General features: G+C 40.8%; 1 protein-coding gene across 1 annotated transcript in view; it reads left to right on the top strand.

Annotated features, from left to right (window-relative positions):
- TRPC5 (transient receptor potential cation channel subfamily C member 5) overlaps positions 1-16,506 on the top strand; it is a 343,345-nt gene that overhangs the window by 135,280 nt on the left and 191,559 nt on the right. The window contains exon 2 of the mRNA XM_027963151.2: positions 13,657-14,055. Coding sequence (XP_027818952.1) covers positions 13,678-14,055 — 378 coding nt within the window. The 5' untranslated portion in view covers positions 13,657-13,677. The remainder of the gene's footprint in view (positions 1-13,656; positions 14,056-16,506) is intronic.

Consider the following 16,506-nt stretch of genomic DNA (forward strand, 5'->3'; position numbering starts at 1 on the left):
TCTATCCCTTAGATTAGATAATTTATTTTTTTTTATTTAGTTTTTTTTTTTTTTTTTTTTTTTTACTGAAGGATAGTTGACTTACAATGTTGTATTAGTTTCTGGTATACAGCAAAGTAATTCAGTTATATGCATATATTTTTCATATTCTTAACCATTATGATTTATTACAGGATATTGAATATGGTTCCCTGTGCTACACAGTAGGACCTTGTTGTTCATCTATTTTATTTATAGTGGTGTGTATCTGCTAATCCCAAACTCCTAATTTATCCCTCTCCCATCCCTTTTCCCCTTTTGTAACCATAACTTTGTTTTCTATGACTGTGAGACAGACTAGATAATTTCAATGTATATATCTTCCGTCTCACCAGTTCTTTCTTCTACCTTCTCAAATCTGCTGTTTCACATTTGGCTGACACTGCTAGGGAGGCTAACTCCAACCCTGAGAAAATTCCAAGGGGGGGGGGGGGTTAAAAAGACAATCAATCCTCTGTGATGATTCCTCTTCTTCATGAAGAAATTTGGGAATGCATGTAAGAATTAAAGATTTTAAAATTTAAAAAATAAAAAACTAAAAATAAATAAATAAATAAATAAATAAAAATTAAAAAAAAAAAGAAATTTAGTATCTATGTATTGACCAGTCAAAACATATAATCACAATTCTTTGAGAACAAAATTCACATTTCCCCCCTCCCAGCACCAGCAAGCCACACTAACTAACAATATGAGTCGCAGTCCCCATGACTATCTCCAAGCTAAGAAGTGGGGGATTGTAAGCAGTTCAGTAAAAATTCTGCAAAACTCTCTTACCAAAATTTAATAGCTTATTTCTTCATTAAGCACTATTTTGATTAGTGTAAGTTTTTATTAGAGTCCAGAGGTCACAAAAGGTTGATTTGAACTGATGGGTGTTGCTAGGTTAAATCATTGCATTAGTGCAGAGATGGGTTTTTGAAGTTCGCTACTCTGCCAATTTTTATAATGTCCTTTTTTTTAATCAAAAACTTTGTAGAATTTTAATACATTTATTGTTTCATTTAACTTTGATTTCCCAGGTCTATATAAAACTCACAAGACATACTTTTTGTAATTTAAATCTTAATTTGTAAGAAGTTATATTTTTATTAGGTTATTTCTATTCAGCAACATAGTGTGCTTCCCTGTTCTCTCTGTCTTATTTTATTCCCATCAGTAACTTCTCTTACATGAATCCTGTTCCTTTCTAGGTAAATTTATTCCTGGATGTCTTCAGATGTTATCACTATTCTGCACTGAATTTTCCTTTATAATTTCTGAGTGATGATGATTACTGATATAAATTTTTAAAGCTATAGATATTTGTATTTTTTTCTTTCATTCTGTCACCTTACCAAAGTTTCTTGTCAGCTTTTTAACAGATTTTTGAAGTTTGTTGGATGTTCTATTATACCATTATATGCCTATAAAGGTAATTTGTTAAATATTTGTAATATTTTCACATCCTTCTCTTATTGCATTAGTCAAAACTTTAACATTGAATAATAGAGCTGATAACAGCATTCTTGATTTTAATGGCAATGGGTCCAGTATTTCACAATTTATTATGATATTTATTATTAATTTGAGGTAAATAATTTTTGTGTGTATATAGGTAATTTACTTCTGTTCCAGTTTTACTTCATTCTTTAAATAAATAGGTTCCGAGTTAATATCAATTTTTTCATCTATTGATATAATCGTGTTTTCTTTCCTTTTAAGTGGTTGACAGTTACTAATTGTATTGAAAATTTTCTCATAGTGAACCCTGCTTGCTCTTAGGATAAGTTCCACTTGGTCATAATGTATTATTCTTCAAATTCACTTCTGGTTTTCATTTGCTAATATTTTATTTAGAGTTTTTTAGAATGATTTTCATGGTTGAAATTGGTCTATAGTTTTCATTTTGGAGTAGCATTATCAGGTTTTGGCATTAAGATTATGCTAGCTTTGTAGAATGAATTCAGGAGTGTTCTTCCTTGATCTATAATCTGAAAATGATTTTAATATCAAGATAATATCTGCATTTTTTAAGTTCTGTTGATATACACAAATGTGAAACCACTTGAGCCAAGTGACTTTTAATTGGTAGACATTTCAAGCTATTTTAATTTCCTCTATGATTATTAAGCTGCTCAAGTTTTCTGTTTGTTTGTGGTTTAGTTTTGGTAGTTTTCCCAAAGATGCTATCACTTAGGATGTCTTCAGCTTCTTGTACAAGAGAAGCATGCCTAAAAGTGGGTTAACAAAAAGTGAGTTTTCATCTCACACAACTAGAAGTCTAGAGGTTGAGCAGCTTCCAGATTAATTAATTCAATGGCTCAGAGACATCATGAAGGACCGAATTTATGCCATCCTCAGCATGGAAGCTGAGTCTTTTAGGCTGGCTCTCTTCATAATCTCAAAAATGGCTACCAAAGTTTGGTGTCATATGCAAATAACATCATTCAGAGGCAAAAAGGGGAAATATTTCTTATTTTTACATCTCTTTTTAAGAACAAAGAAACTTTTCCCAGAAGCCCTCTAGCACATCTCATTGGGCAGAATTGTACCAAGTGTTCAAATCTAGGTCAATCAAAGAAATGGAATTACCAATATTTACTGGAAAAGAAAGTGAAGTCATTCAGTCGTGTCCAACTCTTTGTGACCCTGTGGACTGTAGCCTACTAGACTACTCCATCCATGGGATTTTCCAGGCGAGAATACTGGAGTGGGTTGCCATTTCCTTCTCCAGGAGATCTTCCTGACCCAGGTATTGAACCCAGGTCTACCCACATTGTAGGCAGACGCTTTACCATCTGAGCCACCTTAGACTAATTAAGACTCTTTCCTTGAGGTAAAAGGGGGGCTTCTTGCTTAAGCACTTGGCCGCATGCAGGGAAGTTGGTAAAACACACAAGAAAAAAAGCATAGCTCTACTCACAGAGCATCCCCCCATCTCTACCCCTACCACTATTTCATGTAGTAATCTAATACATATCTATTGAGAGCCTACTATGTGCCAGGTTGTGGATATAGGGTAGTAAACATGACAGATAAAGTTTGCTATTATGGAGTTTACAATCTGTTTGGGGGAGCTAGGTGTTAAAATACTATACAAAAATATAAGCATTTCAAGTAGTAATAAATTCTTCAAGAAAAGCAAGTCTGGATAATGAGATAGAGGGTGACACAAAGGAGCTTGCTCCATTGGAAATTTGTTTTTGGGAGGCTTACTGAAGAGATGACATTTGATCTGAAATCTACATCATAAGAAGAAAATTGATGAACTAGTAGAATAGGATTAGAGGCAGTGAACCACATGTGATAAGGTCCCAAGGTGGTCACATGCTTGAGAAGTTACAAAAATAGGAAGTGTGCTAATGTTCTCTAAATTACCACTGTGATTTATATACCCACACCTGAGCACCTGCTGTGTCCCTTATCTAGAATGACCATCCCTATATTGCTGTGTAACAAACTCTTCAGTTCAGTTCAGTCTGTCAGTAATGTCCAACTCTTTGCAACCCCAAGAACTGCAGCACGCCAGGACTCCCTGTCCATCACCAACTCCCGAAGCCTACCTAAACTCATGTCCATTGAGTCGGAGATGCCATCCAACCATCTCATCTTTTGTCATCCCCTTCTCCTCCTACCCTCAATCTTTCCCAGAATCAGGGTCTTTTCAAATGAGTCAGCTCTTCGCATCAGGTGTCCAAAGTATTGGAGTTTCAGCATCAACATCAGTCCTTCCAACGAACACCCAGGACTGATCTCCTTTAGGATGGACTGGTTGGATCTCCTTGCAGTCCAATGGACTCTCAAGAGTCTTTCCCAACACCACAGTTCAAAAGCATCAATTCTTCGGCACTCAGCTTTCTTTATAGTCCAATTCTCACATACATACATGACTATTGGTAAAACCATAGCCTTGACTAGACAGATCTCTGTTGACAAAGTAATGTCTCTGCTTTTTAATATGCTGTCTAGGTTTGTCATAGCTTTTCTTCCAAGGAGTAAGCGTCTTTTAATTTCATGGCTGTAATCACCATCTGCAGTGACTTAGGAGCCTCAAAAAATAGTCAGCCACTGTTTCCCTGTTTATTTGCTACGAAGTGATAGGACCAGATGCCATGATCTTAGCTTTCTGAATGTTGAGCTTTAAGTCAACTTTTCCACTCTCCTCTTTCACTTTCATCAAGAGGCTCTTTAGTTCTTCTTCACTTTCTGCCATAAGGGTGGTGTCATCGGCATACCTGAGGTTATTGATATTTCTCCTGGCAATCTTGATTACAGCTTGTGCTTCTTCCAGCCCAGTGTTTCTCATGATGTACTCTGCATATAAGTTAAATAAGCAGGGTGACAATATACAGCCTTGACGTACTCCTTTTCCTATTTGGAATCAGTCTGTTGTTCCATGTCCAATTCTAACTGCTGCTTCCTGACCTGCATACAGGTTTCTCAAGAGGCAGGTCAGGTGATCTGTTATTCCCATCTCTTTCAGAATTTTCCACAGTTTATTGTGGTCCACACAGTCAAAGGCTTTGGCATAGTCAATAAAGCAGAAATAGATGTTTTTCTAGAACTCTCTTGCTTTTTTGATGATCCAGCAGATGTTGGCAATTTGATTTCTGGTTCCTCTGCCTTTTCTAAAACCAGCTTGAACATCTGGAAGTTCACGGTTCACATATTGTTGAAGCCTGGCTTGGAGAATTTTGAGCATTACTTTACTAGCATGTGAGATGTGTGCAATTGTGCGGTAATTGGAGCATTCTTTGGCATTGCCTTTCTTTCATATTCGAATGAAAACTGACCTTTTCCAGTCCTGTGGCCACTGTTGAGTTTTCCAAATTTGCTGACATATTAAGTACAGAACTTTAACAGCATCATCCTTTACGGTTTGAAATAGCTCAACTGGAATTCCATCACCTCCACTAGCTTTGTTCGTGGTAATACTTCCTAAGGCCCACTTGACTTCACATTCCAGGATGTCTGGCTCTAGATGAATGATCACACCATCGTGATAAGACATAGTTCAAATATTGCTTTCTTTTCAATTATCTCCCCAAGTAGAGTTAAACACTTCCTCCTTTGTGTCCCTGTTATATATTAGACTCTATATCAGACTGTAGTACATTTAACTTACTTTATTTTTTTTTCTCTCTCTCTGGACCTGGAAATGTTTGAAGGCAAGAGCTATGTCATTTATATATGTATCTTTGTATTCCCTACTGCAAAAATGTCCTGGCTATGACAAATACTAGGTACATAGTAAGTACTGAATTGCAGCACTGTGCCTAGCACTATTATAGGCATTATGGAGCTTACAAAAGAATCTGCTTTCATTGAAGTAGTTCAAAATGTAGACTCTAGAGTCAGAGCTTGACTCTTACCCCATTCCCACCACTGTGTGTGAACTTAAACTGTGTGTGAACTGAAGCAAATTACCTAACCTCTCTGTGCCTCAGGTCCCTTATCTGGGATGAGAGAGATGCTAATCATAACTGTCTGAAAATAAAGAATAATTTAAATAATGTATGTGAAGCATTTAGCATATACAGTATCTGGCACATAAGTGCTTAATGTTAATTTATTACTATTTATAAATCAAGGAAATTTTGGATTGGTATGATTTGTGCAAATGAAAAGCATAATGTACCACTATGCAGGATGGTCTAAAGTACCTTTTGAAACAAGACATTATGGTGTCTTGACCCTAGCAAAGCATTGCTGAATGAGAAATGAAGAAAAACTAGCCATGGTGTAACTTGTGTTGGCCTGACCATTCTAGAAAATGTGTTCACTTCTGAACAGCATACTTTAAGAAAAAGTATAGTATAACTAGAAGCAGACCACTAGGATGCTCATAATTCTAAAGAAGGGGAGACTCCTGAGGCAGAGAGACACGAGAAATGAAATCAAATACATGAAGGATTGTCATGCAGAACAAAAGACAGATTTGCTTGATACTGCTCTAAAGAGCAGAACTGTGGCCATGGGATAGAAGCTGGAAGCAGGTGATTTTGGATAGACATAGAGATGCCCTTGCTGAATGTCAGCACTCACCATAGAGGTGAGAAAGGGGTGAGGTTTTCATCAGTGGAGGTGCTCATTAACTGAACAATCACTTAACAAGGGTATTGTCAGGGGGTCTTTTTCACTGAGCAGGGGATTATTCTAGATGACTTTTGAGGTCACTTGTAGGAGGCATAATACCTGGACTTTTCTGGAAAAGATTAGTGTAACTACATTAAAATTAGGAAGTTCTCTAAGTGGTTCTCTTAAAGGAGTCAAAATGCTCTCAAAATCAACATGCAGACACACACACACACACGTACGTACATACACATGTACATACACACAAGCTTCCTCTGACTAGCCCACCTCTGTGGCTATGTACATGAAGTTTCCATTCTAGTCACTCACTGGATTGGGCATTCAAGGTTCCTGTTCAAATGCAATTTTTCTTTAGATGAGGTATGGCTTTAAGCCACTCAGCTGTTACAATCAGCTTCTATCACAGTGCCTGGTACATATTCATTGAATGTATTTATTATCTACCATTTACCCTTGAGATTGTATAAGTTTATCAAATTAAACCTATTTTCCTTAAAGGACTCTAAAGAGATGGACAGCTAGAGAGATAAGGAGAAGGGTAAGAGGTCACAAGGATTTCACCATTCATGCTCAATCCTTGTGGCACAGAGTACCAGAAACACACAGATACCATGTCCTTCCAAAGGCACTAAATTTTAGTGAGATGGAAAGCTTTCCTCCTCCCAAAGGCCTGAGCTGGGCAATGATCTGGGCTGGGATTTGGTGAGACCACTTTGTGTCCTGCCCTTCTGCCCAGCCCATTGATTTAGCTCTTTAAATTGCATCATTTGAACCCACAGATGTCACAGATTCCATTAGACAAACTCCTCTGGCTAGCAGAACCAGAAAGAGGGAACATGATAAGCCCCCTGAGACAGCCTGATTGACCATTCTTAATCTTTCATGCTTGGGAGACTACAGTGGGAGTTCACTTGTAGAATAGGATGAAGTGCTGGCTGGTTTTATTTCATTCAGTTAAAGATATACCTCAAGACCAGTGCCTAATAATGGGAACACAAACCTCACTTCCTGGCTTAGGTTAGTGGCAGATGAGTACAATCTGCCAAGCCTAACTATAAAGGTAAAGTGTTATAGAAAGGAACCTTTCCTATAATCCATCCTCAAGAGATGCCAGAAATTCCATCATTAGTTAACTTATTCCTAGAATAATGGCAGGGTAGGACTAACAGCAAGCATATGAAAAAAGAATTTATCTCAGAGCTCAGAGTGAGGATGAGGTGAAAAGCTGTCAATGAGGGTCAAATGGCACCAGCTTTGGGGACTGGCAGAGGGCAGGGAACTAGGAAAGTCATTAGACATGTTATAAGGTTACAGGTAGACACATAACATGTTGTTCAATTGCTAAGTCATGTCCAACTCTGTGACCCCATGGACTGCAGCACACCAGATTCCTCTGTCCTCTGCTATCTCCTGGAGTCTGCTCAAACTCATGTCAATTGAGTCAGTGATGCCATCCAATCATCTCAACCTCTGCCACCCCCTTCTTCTCTTGCCCTCAATCTTTCCCAGCATCAGGTCTTTTCCAATGAGTCGGCTCTTCACATCAGGTGACCAAAGTATTGGCACTTCAGCTTCAGCATCAGTCCTTCCAATGAATACTCAGGGTTGATTTCCTTTAGGATTGACTGGTTTAATCTCCTTGCTGTTCAAGGGACTCTCAAGAGTCTTCTCCAGCACTACAATTCAAAAGCATCAATTTTTCAGACTATGTGGGGAACCCATTTTATATCCTATGTAGTATAGAGGTGGGCATGGATACATAAAAGAGACATCCAGGCCTCTCCTTTCCCCTCCATCACATCTTCCATGCCCTTCTAAACATACATCTCTTTACTTCCAAGGCCGCAGCAACTTTCTTAATCAAGGAATTCACCTTAAAGTGTTACTGGCTATTGGCCATGTAATTTATTATCCCTTCCAGGGGTAGTTTTTAGGAATAGAGGGCCTTAAAGTGAAGGAATCACTCTCTAATAGTATTTCTCAGGCAACCTCTGGAGGAGAGGTTTTTTCTCTACAGGGGAATACCACGAAGCTTCTCATAACACAGCCCACTGGAAATGCAATAGACCAGATTAATTTCAAATGCAAGAAATGAAAAGTAACACTAGACTCTGAACTGAGTATAGATCATCCAATTATACTTGCTTCAAGTTGCAAATTGACCATGATTGTACTGTCCTCTCTCTTTACTATTATAACTCACACATCTGGCATAGAGTGAGAGTTCAATGAATGTACTTCTTGTTGCGTTCATTAGTATTACTACTAGAAGCAGTAGTAGTATTAAAGCTGCCCCAGTACATGGCACAGTGCCCAGGACATATGAATTATCCCCAAAGTGGAATAATTTATCACTCTGACTCCTGGAATCGTGCCTGGCACTCAACAGGGCTTCAACTGAGTTAGTTCCCTGTGTTCTCACCTTTCCCTGGGACACATTTGTCTTCAGTTTCCCTTATAGCTGTGTCTTGCTAACATGGACGCAGACCTTCCTGTAGCAGTAATACTTAGCCCAGAACCACCACTGACACCATCTGAAAAGACATCTAACCTTTCCTTCCATAGTCGTCTCTTAAGGGGCTTTCCTGGTGGCTCAGATGATAGAATCCACCTGCAATGCAGGAGACCTGGGTTTGGTCCCTGGGTTGGGAAGATCCCTTGCAGGGGGGGCATGGCAACCCACTCCAGTATTCTTGCCTAGAGCATCCCCATAGACAGAGGAGCCTGGTGGGCTACAGTCCATGGGGTCGCAACGAGTCAGACACAACTGAGGGACTAAGCACATCATAGCACAGCCTTTTAAGTGGCAAAGAGGCAGCAAGTGGATTCTTTTTGGTTTGTGTGTGTGTGTGTTTAATTTTTTTTAGTATAATTGCTTTACAATGTTGTATTAGCTTCTGCTGTACACTGAAGTGAATTAGCTATATGTAAACATATATCCCCTCACTCTTGGACCCCCCATCCCACCTGCCCCCTCATCCCACCCTTCTAGGTCATCACAGAGCACCAAGTTGAGCTCTCTGCGCTGTACAATAGCTTCCATTAGCTCTCTCTTTTACACATGGTAGTGTATATATGTCAAGTGTTTAAGATCATTTTTAATATAGTGAAACAAGTTTTGAGCTGTTGCCTTATAACTTTAGTTTACCTCTAATCCCTGTATTCTATTATAGCCTTAAAAATATGCCCCCAAAACTATCCCAACTGGACTATGATCAAGCCCACCACATTTGTTCTTGTGATACCTGAACTACCCTCACATTTTAACACTAAATTAATTCTTCAAGGACTGGATAACAGCTATCTTCTCCATGAAACCTCTGAGACTTCCAGCCTCACAGAGCCCTTTCTGAAAACCCCAAGCATCAAATCAGTACCACAAAATCTAGTACTCATTTGTGACTGTGCTAACCCCCCCCAGCTAGATTGTATTTGTTCATTAAACATCCATTTGTTGAGCACTCGTCATGTTCCAGACCCTGTGTAAGAGCTAGGAAGGCAGGAATCAAGGTATCCCTACACAAACAGCAGGAAGACAAAGATGCAGTTGAATGATGTAGAACAAATGTGATCTGAGTGCCAGTGGGGAGCCCAGAGGGAGATTCTGAGGGTATCGGGGGAAGGCTTCACAGAGAAGGGTAGGACCTATAAACAAGGTGCTGAAGTAGAGAGGAGTTTGTTAAATGGAGAAAGTAGGATGGAGTCATGTGCAAACATGATCATGAAAGGGTAACTCAGAGAACATTGCTCAGTATGGCTAGAACTTGGGGTGAGAAGGAGAGAGATGAGACAATATCATGGAAGGTTTACTCATTCATTCATCACACATATATCCAGCATCCAGGGTATGCCAGGAACTGGGCTTGGATGAATGCTAGAAAAACAAGATAGATGCAACCTCTGCACTTGAGCTTTAAAGCAAATTGGACTGAATAGACGACTACTTAGGAAGACAAAGACATATGTCTGTGTTACTAGAAATTTTGATTAACGTCAAGAAAGAAGAGAAAAAGCTATGGCTGCAATGGAGAGAAGAAGAATATGAAGGAACTACTGTATAGAGAATGGTTGATGAGGGCATCTCTGAAGAGGTGACATTTAGTTGGAAGAATCAAAGGAAGCTTTACAGGGCAAAAGAATAGTGGGTGAAGGTGCTTTCAAATGACATTAGAGAGGTAAAGAGACCAAGCCAAGACCTAGTAAGTAGATCTCGGAAAGGAGTGTTGATTTCATCACAAAAGCAGCAGGATATGAACCAAGGAGAGTGAAATAGGATCAGCTTTGTGTTTTGCAGGCTAACTTGGGGGTGGTGTGGAAGACAGTCTGGAAGGGGAGAGAATGGAGTCAGGATGACTCATTGTGTGTGTGTGGAATGGTCCAAGTGGGAGATGATGAAGGCAGGGACTTTTTTCTTTCTTCTGTTCCAAAGGTGACTAGCACAGTGCTAGGCACGCTGAAGGCTTCCACTGTGTTCATGTTGATTAATTTAAAAAATGTATATTTTTGAGATTAGTTGTTTGTCAGTTGCTTCATTTGCTATTATTTTCTCCCATTCAGAAGGCTGTCTTTTCACCTTGCTTATATTTTCCTTTGTTGTGCAGAAGCTTTTAATTTTAATTAGATCCCATACAACTAATCTCAAAAATATACAAGCAACTTATGCAGCTCAATTCCAGAAAAATAAATGACCCACTCAAGAAATGGGCCAAAGAACTAAATAGACATTTCTCCAAAGAAGACATACGGATGACTAACAAACACATGAAAAGATGCTCAACATCACCCATTATTAGAGAAATGCAAATCAAGACCACAGTGAGGTACCACTTCACACCAGTCAGAATGGCTGTGATCCAAAAGTCTGCAAGCAATAAATGCTGGAGAGGGTGTGGAGAAAAGGGAACCCTCTTGCACTGTTGGTGGGAATGCAAACTAGTACAGCCACTATGGAGAACAGTGTGGAGATTCCTTAAAAATTGCAGATAGAACTGCCTTATGACCCAGTAATCCCACTGCTGGGCATACACACCAAGGAAACCAGAATAGAAAGAGACACATGTACCCCAATGTTCATTGCAGCACTGTTTATAATAGCCAGGACATGGAAACAACCTAGATGTCCATCAGCAGATGAATGGATAAGAAAGCTGTGGTACATATACACAATGGAGTATTACTCAGCCATTAAAAAGAATACATTTGAATCAGTTCTAATGAGATGGATGAAACTGGAACCGATTATACAGAGTGAAGTAAGCCAGAAAGAAAAACACCAATACAGTATACTAACACATAGATATGGAATTTAGAAAGATGGTAATGATGATCCTGTATGTGAGACAGCAAAGGAGACACAGATGTGTAGAGCAGACTTTTGAACTCTGAGGGAGAGGGAGAGGGTGGGATGATTTTGGAGAATAGCATTGAAACATGTATACTATCATGTAAGAAATGAATCGCCAGTCTATGTTTGATGCAGGATACAGGATGCTCGGGGCTGGTGCACGGGGATGATCCAGAGGGATGGTGTGGGGTGGGAGGTGGGAGGGGGGTCCATGTTTGGGAACTCATGTACACCCGTGGTAGATTCGTGTCAATGTATGGCAAAACCAATACAGTATTGTAAAGTAAAATAAAGTAAAAATAAAAATTTTTTAGAAATGTAAACTGAATTGGGCTGTTGAGTCTCTTTTCAGGAGCTCTCATGGTCTCTTCTTTCTCTTCTTTTTCTTTATAATGGAGACAGAGAGGCAGGGAGGCATTCTACAATTAGTATTATTAAAGTAATTTGCTGTTTAGTGACAAATGCTTCCTCTAAATGCCACTTCCCTTTAGTCATTGCTGAGTTACTTGAAAGTAGCACAAGAAAATATCAGTGCTTCTCAAGACAGCCAAGCAGCAGTCTGCTCTCCTGAGATTTGGATGCAGAGAGAAATTTGTCATCTGGGCCTGGTCAGGGCAAGAGGCAACACTAACCTTCAAACACTAACTTCCCAGAAGATCACAAGTGCATGAATTGCAAATGCCACTTGGTATAATATATGCCGCTCACTCTGCCAAAGCAGAGATGTAATTACCTGGAAGAGTAAGGCAAATGTTTGTGGAAGCCACATGTCTTCATTGTCTCTTACATCCAGAAGATGAGACAAGAAGCCCTTTATCACATTTCCATTTCTTTTTGCTGACAAAACCGTTCAGTAATGAAAGACACTTAGATAAGTTCATCCAACCTCAGCCTCCAGAGAGTCCTGGAGGTCCCAGGGATGGTAGGGAAAGGGGAGTCAATCACCTCATGGGTCTGAGCCTCATCTGCCCGGGGGAGGATAAGCATTCCCATCTCATAGGGCTAGTACAAGGAGTCAGTGAGAAATGTGCACGAATTCAATCTGTAAACTACAAGGCAGAGCTCCATATTGTGATTCATTCTATGCAATTAAAGGCAAAGACTATCTTTTATTCTTGGTCTCCCAGAGAAAGTTAAACATATTGTAGGAACGCATTAATAGGTTTTGCTTTGAAATCACTTCTATTACAATCTGGCTTTAGATATACTGCATGTAAAACAGATCAGTCACTTCTCAGAATTGAATCAGATAGATTCTCAAATATGTCAGCTGCTTGGTTTAGGTGGTGGAGGAAAAACATCAGGAGGGGCTAGAGGCGATACATAACTATAGTCTGTTGGAGTCAGTACCCTCTTCCCCAGTGAGCAGCAGTCTGAAGAAGGCTTCAGTTCGCATTCCGACAGGATTTCAGTCCAGGATCTGCATCCAGGGCAGCTGCAAATGTAATCCTACAACTTAGCAGAGGCCCACGGTCCAAAAAAGAGTAGGCAAAAATGAGGTCCAACTTTGCATCAGCAATCAGAAGTATTATCATGAGTATTTCCAGACAGCAGAAGGGAAGGAAAAAACTAACTTGTGCCATGTCTCAGGAGGTTTACTCTTTACTCTTTACTGTGATCAGTCATTATCTCATTTAACTCTCACAATAGCTTTATGAGATAGTAATTAGTCTTTAGCATGGGGCCTGGTGTTGTTAATGTTATTAATATTGATAAGCTTAACAGGGCTTCCCTAGTGGCTCAGATGGTAAAGAGTCTGCCTGCAATGCAGAAGACCCAGTTCAATCCTTGGGTCAGGAAGATCCCCTGGAGGAGGGTATGGCAGCCCACTCCAGTATTCTTGCCTGGGAAATCCCATAGATTTCCCACCAGGCTACAGTCCATGGGGTTGCAAAGAGTTGGACACAACTGAGTGACTTACACAAACAAGCTTAATAATAAACTGAAGCACAGTGAGCTTGAGTAACTTCTTTAAGGTCACAGACCTGGTAAAGCTAGAGATTGAACCCAGGTCTTTCTGACCCCAAAGCCTGGGAGTCTTTCTTCTATATACTCCTTTGCAAGAGGAGAAAGATTGTAGCTTTAAAACAGCTAAGGATTTTTCAAGTCCCTAGCAAGGCTGCCTCTGTAACTGACCACTTGAGAGCTGCAGGTATCTAACAACATCTTTGATCTCCCTCTATCTCCTCATTTAGGTTTCAAAATTGCTATGAACTATGGCTCAACTGTACTACAAAAAGGTCAACTACTCACCGTACAGAGACCGCATCCCCCTGCAGATTGTGAGGGCAGAGACAGAGCTCTCTGCTGAGGAGAAGGCCTTCCTCAATGCTGTGGAGAAGGGGGACTATGCCACTGTGAAGCAGGCCCTCCAGGAGGCCGAGATCTACTACAATGTCAACATCAACTGCATGGACCCACTGGGCCGGAGCGCCCTGCTCATTGCCATTGAGAATGAGAACTTGGAGATCATGGAGCTCCTCCTGAACCACAGCGTGTACGTCGGCGATGCACTGCTCTACGCCATCCGCAAGGAAGTGGTGGGTGCTGTGGAGCTTCTGCTCAGCTACAGGCGGCCCAGTGGAGAGAAGCAGGTAAGAATTCCCTACAGCCTTGGAAATAACCAGGGGCAACACAGCATCACAGGGTCAGAAGCCAATGAAACTAAGGAAGGTTAGGAAGGCTGGAGTTGAGAAGCCCTATAATGGCAACCCTTTCCTCTCCAAAATAGTGCCAGTGGTCTCACGTGGCATTGTAGAGCTACGCTGCATGGCCCATACTGAGTTTTACTCATTTGTTTTATCCTTATTAGTATTTGCTGACATATATTCAATACTCAGGCTTCTCAGGTGGAATAGTGGTAAAGAATCTGCCTGCCAGCGCAGGATATGCAAGATACATGGGTTCGATCCCTGGGTAGGGAAGATCCCCTGGAGGAGGAAATGGCAACCCACTCCAGTATTCATGCCTGGGAAATCCCATGGACAGAGGAGCCTGGTGGGCTACAGTCCTTGGGGTCACAAAGAGTAGGACATGACTAAGCAACTGAGCATCCACACAACCTAAAATTGTGCTCTCCGTTTCCAGAATATTCTAACTCTTTCTATGCTCCCTACCTCCTGATATCTTCATTTTCTTCCTCTACTAAAGGGTTACATTTGAGAGAAGGAGAGATGAAACACAGACCTGAGTTTTCCCCTCACCTGCTCTTCCCTGAAGGACAGGAGGCCTTTAAACTTGAGTGCTGTGGCACAGATGCAGATGGATCCAGGAACTTACACATATCTCTCAGTTTCACTCATGTGACTACATTGCACCCCTAGATGTTTGGAGTTTTGCCTCTGTGATTCCCCTATCTTCTGAGGAAACAAAGTTTAATACTTTGGAGTTACCTTTGAGTCCTTCCTCTCCCTTGTCTTCATGTTCAATCCCCAAGCCCTGTTGAGTTCTTCCTTCCAAATATCTTTTATGTGCTTTTTTTCCCTCTCTAACCCATCTCCCACCACTCTGCCTCAGGTTCTCATCATCTCTCTCCTAGATGAGCAATTCCCCAAGTGTGCTTCCTGGACCATCAGCATTAGCATCACCAGGGGAACTTGTTAGAAAAAGCAAATGTGAAAGCCTCCAGATCAGACTGGATCTGGATCAGACTGGATCAGACATTCTGGGGATGGGGCCCAGAAAGCCCTCCAGGTGACGGTGATGCTGCTCATGTTTGAGAATCCCTATACTAGACTACCCAATCCAAAGAAAGGGAACACCAAAGAATGCTCAAATTACCCCACAATTACACACATCTCACATGCTAGTAAAGTAATGCTCAAAATTCTCCAAGCCAGGCTTCAGCAATATGTGAACCGTGAACTTCCAGATGTTCAAGCTGGTTTTAGAAAAGGCAGAGGAACCAGAGATCAAATTGCTAATATCCGCTGGATCATCAAAAAAGCAAGAGAGTTCTAGAAAAACATCTCTTTCTGCTTTATTGACTATGCCAAAGCCTTTGACTGTGCAGATCACAAGAAACTGTGGAAAATTCTGAAAGGGGTGGGAATACCAGACCACCTGACCTGCCTCTTGAGAAATCTGTATGCAGGTCAGGAAGCAACAGTTAGAACCGGACATGGAACAACAGACTGGTTCTGAAAAGGAGTACGTCAAGTCTGTATATTGTCACCCTGCTTATTTAACTTATATGCAGAGTACATCATGAGAAATGCTGGTCTGGAAGAAGCACAAGCTGGAATCAAGATTGCCAGGAGAAATATCAATAACCTCAGATATGCAGATGACACCACCCTTATGGCAGAAAGTGAAGAGGAACTAAAAGCCTCTTGATGAAAGTAAAAGAGGAGAGTGAAAAATTTGGCTTAAAGCTCAGCATTCAGAAATCGAAGATCATGGCATCTCGTCCCATCACTTCATGGCAAATAGATGGGGAAACAGTGGAAACAGTATCAGACTTAATTTTTTGGGGCTCCAAAATCACTGCAGATGGTGACTGCAGCCCTGAAATTAAAAGACGCTTACTCCTTGGAAGAAAAGTTATGACCAACCTAGACAGCATATTAAAAAGCAGAGACATTACTTTGCCAACAAAGGTCTATCTAGTCAAGGCTATGGTTTTTCCAGTGGTCATGTATGGATGTGAGAGTTGGACTGTGAAGAAGGCTGAGTGCTGAAGAGTTGATGCTTTTGAACTGTGGTGTTGGAGAAGACTCTTGAGAGTCCCTTGGACTGCAAGGAGATCCAACCAGTCCATTCTAAAGGAGATCATTCCTGGGTATTCATTGGAAGGAATGATGTTAAAGCTGAAACTCCAGTACTCTGGCCACCTCCTGAGAAGAGTTAACTTATTGGAAAAGACTGTGATGCTGGGAAGGATTGGGGGCATGAGGAAAAGGGGATGACATAGGATGAGATGGCATCACCGACTCGATGGATGTGAGTTTGAGTGAACTCCGGGAGTTGGTGATGGACAGGGAGACCTGGTGTGCTGCAATTCATGGGGTCCCAAAGAGTCGGACATGACTGAGCAACTGAACTGA

The sequence above is a fragment of the Ovis aries genome, chromosome X (assembly GCF_016772045.2).
Source record: "Ovis aries strain OAR_USU_Benz2616 breed Rambouillet chromosome X, ARS-UI_Ramb_v3.0, whole genome shotgun sequence".
NCBI classification, from domain to species: Eukaryota; Metazoa; Chordata; class Mammalia; order Artiodactyla; family Bovidae; genus Ovis; species Ovis aries.